Raw genomic sequence first — 13,008 nt, forward strand, 5'->3', positions numbered from 1 at the left:
TTATTCAAAATGTGATGCTGGCGGCTTGTTCAAAACCACTTGTTTGGAACATTCCAGTGAGGAGGTTGTTTAAAGGCTATACTACTTGGAGTCAGGAACACTGAGTGTTAATGTGTTTTTATTGCTGCTATACAATCCCTCAGCTGTTTCAGAATCAGGGTTGTAAGATGTTCACACTTTCTATCAGCTACGTTTTCAATCTGCAATTAGAAATATTTAACTTTAAACATCACACAGGGAATAATCTTTACGTTGAAAAGGGGGATAAGTGTGTGTGTGTGTGGGGGGGGGGGGATCAGTGGATGTAAGTATAAAAGATTGTCAGGATTGAGACCTTTCCCAAATTATATAATCCTCACAAATGTAGCTTTTTACCTTTTGATGTAAAGTATTTATCAGGGAAAGCACTCAAAAACAGCTTCTAGAACTCGCACTATATAAAATTCACTTCTACGCTGAGCGGGCATCCAGCAGGGGAAGGAAGGGAGGCGGTAGGAAGCAGAAGTGCTGATTTAACATTTTCAGCCTTGCAGGTCAATTTTATTGGCCTTGTGCTTAAAAAAATAAAGTTTCTCCCTCTTTTGCCAGAACACACATCGGCCGAGCTTATTGGGAACAGTAAATCTTGTATAAAATCTGTCTACCGAGCAGATCTCAGAGCAGTAGTGACCGGTGGGGCAGTTATTTAGAGTTAGTCTGGATATCAACCTGCAGCAGAAACCAGCGGCAGCATCCCTGGGATGGATTCTTTGGAAGCAACTAACCTGCAGGACTTTCAGGAGCACTGAGCAGCAAACGGCAGCTCGGCTGGTCCTGAGCAGGACTGGTCCCACTCGGGTGTTTCAGGGAGTGTGGATCTTCCACTTCAGGGGGATCCATGACAGGTCAGCGAAGGTACTCGATAAAGTTCTGTTGCTTTTTTTCAGCACAAGATTGAAACTGGCTTTGATTCACTGCTGGGCCTCCAGAAATAAAGATTCATTACGAGGTCCGACCCCACATGAAAGCCCTGGTCATTGAAGCATACATATAGAGGTTCTCAGAGGAGATTGCTATTTGGGACAGAGGCTGGGAGTCATTATGCTAAGCTAGGATAACTGTTGCTTGTAGCCTTCAGGCAGTGGGAACAACCCACTCATTAAACACTGAGTGAATGAGTTTCCCAAAAGCATGGGAACAATCCTTTAATGGGTTGACCGTCAAATTACAAGATCTTTAAAAGAGCCATTCAATTTAAATGTTCATTTTGGTGGACAGATTTTCCACCAAATAAAAATGCTGATTTAATTTTAACAAAAACCTTGCAAAACAAATACATCAACCTAGAAATAAAAAGTCACACAAAATCACATAAAAAAAACGAATATCAATCATTACAATGATTCTGACTTTCCTCTTTGTCGCACAATTCAGTGATGCCGTGCCACCAACAAGGCACATTTTACAGTGAACAACTTTGATTATTTCTTCTCAAATAAGCTGTCATTACCCTGAAAACAAGGACTTACGATCTACCGTCAAAACAACAAACTCTCAGACTCGTTTTAGCAATGACGGACTTTGCTCAATGGGTTTCAGCCTAACATAAATCTACAGACATACGAAAGAAGGCTTGCAATATTTTTTGTTCATTTAAGTCTTTTAAAAGACTTGTAAAAAAAACATCCGCTGAGCCTGTCCTGATTCTCCAAATCATTGATTACTCATGAACTAAGAGTGTTTTTAGCAGCATAGCAAAGAAAAAAAAGACCGATTGATTCATTAATGGTTTGTTCATCTTAAGACGTAAGAGAATTCTTTCTATGCATCTAATCCTTCAGTTGATCTCAAAATGTCAAAAAGAAAATGAGATTTCTCAAGGGACAACCAACAATACATTGCACTAATTCTTTCAAATCCCTTCATAAACAGACTTGATTCTCATTATGGTCATGAATACGGTTAATGCAGTGATCTTTACATATGTTCTGTAGAAAACAAAGGATTCGCTCACAACAAATGCTTGACATTTTTAAAGAATAAAATAACAAAAATATCAGGCATTGAACAAGGCCCGTTCTGCCACCTCGTCAGACACTCGCACACGAATCCCCTCTTTGGAGAAATATTCGATATGAACAGAGCGCATCAGACAAACAGCACTGTGGAAATTTCACAAATCAATATATTGATAACTAAACAATGACGAGCAGAGCGGTCGCGCATTTCCCGGCATTCAGACCATTGAAATCAAGTAAAAAATGCTGGAGAGTAATACTGACAGCGATAAAGTTCTCTTTGTTATTCTTGGCTCTCGCAGCAAGTCGGGGTTTAACTGGGTTTAAGATCAACTAGCCCTGGTTTGGCTTTAAGATTCAGCTTTTACATCACAGCAGCTCAAACTGTGTCAGTTTACGACTTCAACTGCATTCTGGTCTCAAAGAAAATAATTAACCGCGATTATAGTTTAATATTGATGCCCTCGAAACATGTGACATCTGCACCCGCAGAGACCCTCCCCTCTGCTTGTGTTCTTCTTCTATTGTTTAGGAACTTGATGGGGGTCGGCCTCGGAGAAGTGGGTGTGTCTTCTGTGGCCAGTAGGAGTGGTGGGCTATCATGACCAGAGGAAGCTGGGACGTTGTTGAGGAGTTACCTATAAATAATCCAAACTACATCCAACAAATTCTGCTCTTTCTGCCTTTAAGGAATTTCCTGATCCCAAAGTGGAAGAAGACTTTTGAGCTCATATAATATCATCGCATGCTTTCGATTTGAACTCCAGCTGAGAGGATGGTTCTCGAATCAGACAAATTGTTGTGGCAGCTTTTGAAAACATTCAACTGAGTGGAGAGGAAAAAAAGGCTTCCCTCTTCTAAATAAGGGAAAGTTAGTAACTTGGCTTTAAGTTTTTTTTTGGGGGGGGGTCAAAAGATATATGGACAAACTCAATGGTAATGCTTCGCTCTTCTGTCTCTTATTGGCTCCAAATAGAGGTGGTGACACAAAACGTGCATCATGACACCATTTTTCTTTGCCTTGATTTTGATACATTCCAAAATATCAAAAACAAGTCACACATGAGCAAATATTCAGATAACTTAAACGCAATCTGGCATTCAGAGTGAATGTGGAAGACACATTATAGACAGCTTCTCGCAACTTTAGAGCCCACTGCCAGGCTACGAGTAAGGTATAAAATAAAAAAAAGATCTGTTTAAATAAATACACTTCTTAGGATGGTTAAAAGTAAATAAAATAGAATAAAATGAATTAACTGATAAAATATGATGGACAAGCAGCTAATAAAATTCCCTCTCAGAAAATAACTTCTTTAACTGACTTTTCTATTCTCTTTTTCTTTTTTGCAAAAATGGAAAATATAGTTTTTTTTTCTCGATATTCTTTGCAGGTGTCCATAAAAAAAAAAGAACAGTACCAACAAGTCCTCTTTGAAATATATCTACAGCTGTACAACAGTTCTTGCAAGTGGATTCAAGAAAAAAGGAAAATTCATGCCTCCTTTTACATTAAAAAAAAAAGCCTCTTTACAGATATGGGTTTAAAAAGTGCCATAATAAACAATATAAAAAGGTAGAAAGACTGCACTCGCTAATGAGATTCTGAGAGATTAGTCTTCTCTTCGATGGCCTGCTTCACTATTTCTGCCAGCTTTAATCGGTCGACTTTATCCGAGAAGCCTCGTCCTGCAGAGGAAAAGTTGGCGGTTAATAATCAGAAAGCTACAAATGATTCATGCCATTTACTGGAAAACAGAGTTCACTGGGTCAATAAAATCTAAAGAATGATGCAAGGTTTACAGAGAGTTTACGATCTCTCAAGATAGAGACATCATCCTGATGAGAGATGCTGGGATTCACCAAAATTGATGCTTTTGATTTTAAAATTACTACAATAACAAATTTACTTGCAAGGAGCTGATACATTTTCTTTGTTTGAATAATAGATGAATTGACCTGTCCCTTTGACTCAACTGATAAACCATCAATCCAAACCAATCAATCAAGATTAGATAATGACGTTTCCTGAGCTGAGCTTTTGACTGCGACTAAAATCCTTCGCAGGGAAAGAGAAATATTCACTAGACGTGATTATTAATGACGTAATCGTCGTAATGACGACAAAGTCACGATAAAACACTACTGACCGTCCCAGTTCAAGCCCTGCAGCCCGTCTCTCAATGGTTTACAGTCTCTGTTGACCCTCCAGGCTTCATGCATCACCTCATTCAGCTTCTCATCCTCGTTCTCGCCTGCACAAAATAAGATCTACTTCAGAAGCTGCACACTCCGTCAGACCTGCAACAAGCCGAATATGAACTATAAAACATATCTTGGAGCAGTCGTTTGCCTGCTGTTATGGAAAGGCTAGTGTATGAATCCGTTTTTACTCAATAAAAACGTCTGTGTGTTTCAACTGACCAGCTTGTGGTAGAATACACTGAGCAATGACATCCCGTAATTTCTCCAGTGCTACGTTGGAATCTTCCCCTCCGTTCTCTGGGTCATGAATGAAGAAACCGTCACTGGGCTTCGGGCTGCAACATTACAGACATCAAAACACACCCAAGACTATTCACTGCTATTTGATCTAAGACAGACCTATGGACTACTTTGACAGATAGCGACCTGGCTAACGCTGTCTTGTTCCATCTACTGTACTTCAGAGCAAAGTGTCTATAGTCATTATAGATGAGCTGTCCATCATACCCCAGCAGTTTCCGCTTCCTGAGAATTGGGTTGTTGACAGAGTTCAGGGGCTTCAGGCTGACGTTCAGATCCTGAATTCTCATATTGGCCAACTGCTCCGCGTGGGCCTGCTGGATGCCTGCAACGACTGCCTGAGAAGGAAAGACAGCCAGCCGGTAGGAAAGGGACGACAGGCAAAGCCACTTGTCCCTGAACACTCACCTTGTCCATCATCATCTGGGCAGAGGGAAGCACATTGTCCAGGGCCTCAGTGCAGTTTAGCCAAGGGTGGGCTAAGACTCCTTCAATAGTCAGCCGCTCCTCTGGCTTCACCTTCAGCAGTCTGCAGGGAGCAGACATGGAGCAGAGGCCGAAGCGCATTACTGGCCAGGTGTGAGAATGTAGTAGAAAGTACAGGGATACAGAAAGAAGCGTGGTTAATAAAGAATGTTTAAGAAAACAACATTCGTCTTTTCATTTGTTCTCCGTTCAATTTGCTTTGGTGAGTAAAAATGTCTTTATATGGCAGCATGGAACCAGCTAATGTGTTGTTAGATTGCACTTCTTTTTGTTGTTAACATTGCAAGGCATGTGGGGGAGTGCAGTAGGGCGAGGGAACCAGAGCAGGGGGGCGCGGGAACCAGAGCAGGGGGGCGAGGGAACCAAAGCAGTGGGGCGAGGGAACCAGCGCAGTAGGGCGAGGGAACCAAAGCAGTGGGGCGAGGGAACCAGCGCAGTAGGGCGAGGGAACCAGAGCAGGGGGGCGAGGGAACCAGCGCAGGGGGGCGAGGGAACCAAAGCAGTGGGGTGAGGGAACCAGCGCAGTAGGGCGAGGGAACCAGCGCAGGGGGGCGAGGGAACCAGAGCAGTAGGGCGAGGGAACCAGCGCAGTCGGGCGAGGGAACCAGAGCAGCGCAGGGAAGGAGCTCTCACTTGCGTACGATGTCTTTGGCCATCTCGGAGATCTGGCTCCACTCGTCTTCAGGGAAGTCGAAGCTGCCGGTCATTATCTTCTTCCTCATGTCCTTCGGAATAGTGCGGCTGTGGTGCTTTGAGTAGAACGGAGGATAGCCACACAGCATCACGTAGATGATCACGCCAAGAGACCACAAGTCACAGCTCTGGAGAACAATTTCAAAAGTAAAAGAGAAACATTCATTTCAAGATATTCAAGTTGGACAGAACTCTAGCCCAGCGCTGTAAGCTATTCAGTCCAAGTTGAGCAACACTCGGTAGAGCCGAACGGCATGAGGGTGTGTCTGACCTTGTTATAGGTATAAGGAGTGGGTGAGGTAGGTATAATTCCAGACTTTTCCTTCTGGTGTCTTCTTTGAGCCTCGAGTACCTGCTCGGAAACAACCAAGGACTTTGGTTATAGCTGCACTTGTGTCTGCACTTTCGATAAGAGTTCTTTTCTTTTCTTTTTTTTTTTACCTGAGGTGCTACATAGTAGGGAGTGAACTGAGGGGTCATCAAGTCTCCTTGATCAATTTTGGCAAAGCCAAAGTCACACAGTTTCACAGGTGCGTCCTGACAAACACAATCGCAGAGTCAGCAGAATAAAAGACGTGTTTTTATTTAACTTCCTGTAAAAATCTAATATTGCTTTGTTTGAAGGAATGCATTGTGGTTTCTGGGGCGTCATTAAAGGTGCTAAGCAAATTTTGAAATCCAGCACAACAATCGTAGATTGAATATTTTCAAATAAATAAATACACTTGGTAAATTTTCCTCCTTAACTTACCACAAATCACAAAATTAAAGTCAGGCCAAACTTTCATTTATTTGCAGCATGAACTAAATGTTTTGTGCTTAAAAGGCATCTGAATTAGCAGCGACAGGGACACAGTTTTAAAGCGGTCTTATCCATAGTAGGATAAGTACAGCTTCCTACCAGAGAGTTATCTTTGAAGAGCAGGTTCTCTGGCTTCAGGTCTCGATGTGCAATATTTAGGGAGTGACAATGTTCCAAGGCTTGACTGATCTAGAGGACGGAGAGGCGTCAGACATGACTGGACGAAACCCGGCTGACTAGAGAATATCTAGACGCTGAAGACACGCTGAAGACTTCACTGACCTGTTTAGTGACCTGGCTGGCCATTTTTTCAGTGAAGTGTCTGTGCTGACTGATTCTGTGGAACAGCTCGCCACCCTCCATCATTTCCATAACGATCAGGAGCCTTGCTCTGCCAGAACAACAAGAGAGAGAAGAAGCGCCGAGCAGTCAGAGGAAGATGAATAAGAAACGGAAGCCGGAAATACAGTTAGCTGGATTTGATGCTAACAAACTCACACAAACACTGCTCTTTACCTCGGGCTGGATTCATGAGGGAACTGGACACTGTTGGCGTAAACCTCAAGTATCTGCACTATGTTAGGGTGGTCGGCACACATCATATGGAGACGCACCTGAATGGACGAAGGATCAAACATTTTGAATGCAACAGTTCCCATCGGTCCGTTTCCCCCCCTTCACTGTTTAATCCGTAAGAAATGAGCACAGCACTATTCCATCCGTAATACGGTTAAAGCCGATTATTGGCTCGCGTTGACTAAAAGGGAGGACAAACGAGTGAAATAAGTGCATCTTCCACAAGCAGACACGTCTGGGGTCAGAAGCGCGTCTGCTTGTTTGTGTACAAATCCGGGGTCCAAGTGTGTGAGAGATAAGCTGAAAGCAGATAAAACACACACACACACACACAATCCGCTACAAATTTACACTTGCTGGTCCAATCTATAATTCCATAACTGCTTATAATGTGTTATTGGTTCTTGGGTGAAGATCTTATTCAATATTCTTTATAGAAAGTGTGTGTGTGTGTGTTTAAGACACCTGGAAGCTCATTGTGGTACAGGAGCTGTGACGCAACAGAAATGACCTCATTATGCAGGGAACAATGAGGAGGCTTCTTCCAACCAGCTCATTACAGGGACAAACAGCCTCAAACTACAGACTGAGCCATTCAGACGGACAGTTTCACATTCACATCGCATGCAAGCAAGCAAACTCATTATTACGCAAAGCAGAGCACGTTTCCACGGCATGCCCCCCGCTGCAAAAGATGAGGAGAGAACATGCTGTTCAGAGAGAACATCTGCGTCTGTTTGTTTATCAGTGACCGTTTAATAGTTCAACAGTCGATGGTAGGTTTTTGGGCTGTTGTGTAAACTGCTAGAGTCGAACAGGAGGATGCTGAGACACAATGTCCTCAGCAGGAAGATGACGTTAGGCAAAAAAAGGTTACACACACACAAAAGAAAAATGGAACGAGAACCACAGGAGAGAGACTGAAGAGGAATCACAGGAGTTAACGATTGATGACAGGCAGACCGAGACGTATCGACCCCGCCATAAACGGCAGACATAAATCGCAACCGCGGCGACGCTCTTCCGAACCTCATTTCTGGCCTTGGGGCGATCAATGAGGATCTTCAAGGCCAGGCGTTCCTGAGTTGACTTCTTCACACAAACTCTGCAGAGGAGAAAAACAAGAGTAAACCAGTCTCCGGTGTGCCCTCTGCCCTTGTTTGCAAAATATGGCTCGTGTGTTTGTATAAAAACGTCTGGCTCGTGTGTTTGTATAAAACACACGAGCCAGACGTTTTTGTGCAGCGGAGAAACATGATCATCGCCGAGTCCGGCTGATTTCCTTTTTATTGTCCACAATAAAAGTTGCTGGAATCTCAGAGGGCATCGGACGTTTTGTACAATTGCTGACGGCCTCCGAAAATACAGCTGAAGGAAATTCAGCAGAAAATGGAGGAAATGTGAACCACAAAAACACACGTTTAATTTTCTTCAAAGTCTTAACTCCTTTCTGCCTTTTATAAAAAAAAGCAAGAACTCAAACACGCAGATATAATCTGTAACCCTTGGAACCGTTAACTCAGATTACACTATTAAAGCCTTACTGCGAGAAACGTTCTGCTTGGGCCAAAGTTCACTCGACTGGAAAGCAATACAGATCGGATGAATCACAAAGGTGGCCAGAGGGGGGGGTCAGAGAATCAGGAAATCATTTATATGAGGCAGAAGACTCTGTGACTCACTGCGAGTTGCAAAAGTAAGAGGTGCCGTGAGTAAGAGTTGCCTTGAGGGATTAGTCGGAGCTGCGGTGTGTTTACACGGGAAGCCGATGAGTCATTTTCTTGGCACGCTTTGTCATTTGAGGCCAAAACTGCACGTGTTCGGAACTAACAGGCTGCTCGCCACTGATGCAGACCCACGATAGCGTAAAAAAGCTGAACGCGCAGAATGACGCAGTCTGATAAATCCCAGTCTCAATTTAGCAGGAATCAGCAAGACTGTCGGAAACTCCAGAGAAGGAACGACAGGAAGCAGATGCAGCGGTCTGAGCCGGCGCCGCCTCACATTTTTAGATTCCTTAATCATGAAAACATCCATTTAGTAAATGGTTTCACCTTGATATCATTATTAGTTTAGAAGTTATTCACATAAATCACACTTTCAGTAATGGCGATTTCTCCTGGATCTGGATCCAGAGCGTTTGAAGATGCAACAAATCCGTTTTCCCACGACTAATCCCACAGTGTCTTTGGTAAAGGCCAGCAAAAACAGAACCTCCTTGGCGGAGGTAACTGGAAAGCATCAGATGTCTTCGAGCAGGATTGAAAATGACCCATTGGACACCAATAAAACAATAAATCTGGTGGATTGGTGAGAAACGTGACACAATGTTTCCTGATTATGCCGTTTGTCTCCAGCAGCATATTTCAATCAAGGTAATAATAGCAGGCTGGAGAGAGGACATGGACATGCAGGACGGCCCCGCGCTCACCTGACAGGTCCACTGATGCCAGCTCCCAACTTCTGTGTCCAGTTTATGCTGAACTCTTCTAGAATAGAGGCCTCCTGGCAGGAAAAGAAATACACCAAGCAATTGATTCGGTATGGGAGAGACTAGTAATTTACACGTCTGAGAATTATTTGCATTTTTTCTGAATATTGTCACTGTTTTGTAAGATTGCCAATTTAACTCTGAGTGCCATTTACGTCTAAAGACGTTGACATTGAAATCTGCCTCTCTTCAACGGCCAATAACTCCGGAACGCAAAATGGTAGGAACACACTCTGTTTTTTCGAATGAAAGATGAGACCTTATTCTTTCATTTGGTACATTTGGTGTTTGTATAGTCATAGCAAAGACTATTCGGTGGAATTTGGGAAATTGGGCAAAATGAGCAAAAACTGGGGCAATCAGCATGTAGCGGAGTTGAAAAGGGCTGGCACTCAATGAGTTAAAAATTACTGGTTAAGACAATAGTCATAATGATCATTAGAAGTGTATTTATATTTTAATCTCCATGAGATAACCAGGAAAATACGTTTTGTTTGGTAAAATCTACAACATATGCCTACAAAATATAGTTATAGTATAAAGTAGCAGGGAAACAATCAAGAACCTTAAAATGCTACAGTGCTGAAGCAGTAAATTGTATATTCTTTTACACTGTAGAATGCAGTATTCTTCTGTACGTTAATTCACATTGTACAATTCACTAGCGTTGTTTTTACTGCAAATGTATTTTAGTTTCAAACATCAATTATCAGCATCCTTGATTAGCAATGATTACACCTGTAACAACATAAAAAAGGACTTCTTCTATGGTGGTATATGCTGCAATATAAAAAAATAATAACACTGTAATTCCACCAAAAGCTCAATCAGAAAATCAAATCTCAGTTCTTGGCCCGCAATTTCATCTACCGGCATGTGACCGACAGCCATATAGCGAGTGAGGAGTGAACAGATAGAGATGTATTTAGGGGGAAAGAGTAACGTATTAGTAAATGAACAAGCCAATAAGAAAACGTGTGTCCACTGTCAAAGCTGAAGCAAAGTATTTGCAGCCCTGTATTTTACCCGTCGGCCACTTTTCTAACCTCCTAATATAATATCATCATCTTGGCCACAAAGCCACGAGAAACAGATCATGAAATGTCTCTTGCTCACTGCCCCCGAATCTACCACACTTAAGACTGTCAACACAATTTGCTCTATTATGGTGATGAATAAATGTTAATATGATGAGTTTTTAATTATGAGCATGCTGGGATCTTAATAACAGAGTACATATCAGAGCCCAAATATAGCTACCGCCGGTCCAATGATGTTTACGTTAATAGTCCCAAAGGTTACACAATGTGTACCAGCGCTGAGACCCCGATCAACCCAGCATCAGCCTCATTTTGGAGGGGGGGTCAGGGCAACTTGATATCAGACTGATGACTGCCCTGGTAGCCACACGTTGATGGGAGCCGGCCAGGAAAACATTCTCAGCGCACAGGTTTGAGGAAATGTTGCCAGTTAATTCATCAGGAATACAATAATCCACCTTGAATGCTTCAAACGTCAAATGTCTGCGACCTCCACACGAACTCTGTGCAGTCTCAGAGTACAAGATCCAAGTACATGTACACGTTTCCACGCAGTCTTCACTCGGCTCATTAGCAGAAAAACGACATTTTGCCACACATAACACAGAAAGTTGTGCTGGTCACTGATGTTCGTTAAGTAGAGCCCAAACGTCGCTGCAATAACGGAGTTAGAAGTACAGCAAAGCCGGATAGTTGAAATTACCTGGATGAACTTGTCTGCGTTGTTATCCTCCGACATGTCTGCTCTGGAAAGTCGAAGTCTGCGTTTCGAAAAACAAAAAAAACAAAACCCGATTTCTATGACCTTCACAGAGTCTCCGCCTGGCAACTTTCGGGTTGGACCGCGGACTGTTATATTACAATTAAAGACAAGGCGAGGCCATCTGGACGAAAAGATATTCGGCCACCGGTTAGCCAGAGGCGAGCTAAGCTCACGGGAAGCCTGCCCGTGTGATGGCGCGTCAGATCGGGCCAGTTCGGCTCACAACCGGCGCTCCAAGCCGTCTCGAATCCGCTGCAGTGAGCATGTAGAGTGCGAAACTCCGAGCAAGCCAGAGACGAACTGAATGCGGGCCAACCCACAACTTTTAGAGGGGAACGGGGTCCAGGACAAGACGTGTATTTCTAGCCACTGCAACGAGAGGAGCGCTCTGGTAACGCTAGGAAGACACTGGGGGGGGGGGGACTAGCTCGCTTGATCGCAACTGAGATGGTGCCACTCCATCGTTCGGTCAGTGTGGATGATTGCACCACACAAGCAACACGAGTACGGGTCTGGAAATCACCGGGATTATCCACGTAAGAGTGGTGAATTGATCCGACCCGAATAGCACACGGTGTTCCCGATAGCCGGACCCGGCTAACTGGCTAGCGAGTTAGCTCAGGCGGCCAGTCCGTTTCCCGACTCTACTGACAGCTAGATATGTGACCATATTTCCATAAGGCTGCATTATAAATATCAGCCTTCTCGCGGAGCGGAACCATTTCAGTGGCTGAAACGGGTAATGGAGAATGTTTACAGAGGTGATCAGGGAGGTACGCGAACCACCAGACTATTTTGCTAATCCATAGTTTTTGCCGAAAGATTACCGCTGGTCGAGCACTGCACAGTTGCGGTCTGTGAAGAACGCCTGACGAAAAGCATCTGGTTGTATACATTTTAGTCACATACAGAAATATATTTATTTTGTTTCAAAGAACACGGTCATTAATGGACGATAAGCGACTAATCTACTGTGTGTTTTTTTTGATTCTCCTTTCTTTAAAAAATTGTATACATTTGGTTTCTAAATGGGCAAACCCTGAACGGTCCTATAAATTCCCGGTTTTCTTTTTTTTAATAAACTTTATTTACAAATACTGAACTGTCTCGTCAAAATGTTGGCCACATAAATTGCATACTAAATGAACTGTTATTCCCCTTTACAAAAAAACTTGATGCATTTCTTATTTCTGCAGAAGGGCAAGTTCCATTTGGAAGATTATCCAGTTTAGTTCTTCTTTGCGCTTCATTGAAAAAAAAAAAAACATACAATTCAATCAAATCATTTCATTTGGAAAAAGAAAAATCAGGTAAAATTTTATTCGGAATATTTGGAAAAGGGCAATGTTGTTTAATGCGATTAAAAGTATATGTTGATTTATTTTCTATTTTTAATGTTTGTAGAATTTATGTTGTGAAGTTTTCTATTAATATGTATTTATTTATAGGTTTATGTTTATTAATATACCTGAATTAAAACATATACTAAACATACATGGTAAGATAATAACAGAATCCTTATCCTTAAATCGGACTAATTATTAGTACAAGGCAAGGGGAGACATAAGTGAGGCACATATCGGATACTTTTGTGGACAGTATATTGTCTAATATCTATTTTCTCAAACACACACAGGCATCTTGAAATCGGCATG

The 13,008-nt window shown here is 42.7% G+C and overlaps 1 protein-coding gene across 1 annotated transcript; it reads right to left on the minus strand.

Annotated features, from left to right (window-relative positions):
* Window positions 1–1,169: 1,169 nt before the first annotated feature.
* On the minus strand, window positions 1,170–12,410 carry mapkapk5 (MAPK activated protein kinase 5). Its single transcript, XM_068760733.1, has 14 exons — window positions 11,294–12,410; window positions 9,491–9,564; window positions 8,089–8,164; window positions 7,000–7,097; window positions 6,766–6,874; window positions 6,583–6,672; window positions 6,123–6,218; window positions 5,953–6,033; window positions 5,622–5,809; window positions 4,911–5,031; window positions 4,710–4,840; window positions 4,422–4,537; window positions 4,148–4,252; window positions 1,170–3,686 (listed from the first exon to the last, which is right to left on the minus strand). Exons 1-14 carry the CDS (start codon window positions 11,327–11,329, stop codon window positions 3,592–3,594), a joined length of 1,416 nt encoding a protein of 471 aa, XP_068616834.1. The 5' UTR covers window positions 11,330–12,410; the 3' UTR covers window positions 1,170–3,591.
* Window positions 12,411–13,008: the final 598 nt, after the last annotated feature.

Source organism: Brachionichthys hirsutus, chromosome 4, assembly GCF_040956055.1.
Source record: "Brachionichthys hirsutus isolate HB-005 chromosome 4, CSIRO-AGI_Bhir_v1, whole genome shotgun sequence".
NCBI classification, from domain to species: Eukaryota; Metazoa; Chordata; class Actinopteri; order Lophiiformes; family Brachionichthyidae; genus Brachionichthys; species Brachionichthys hirsutus.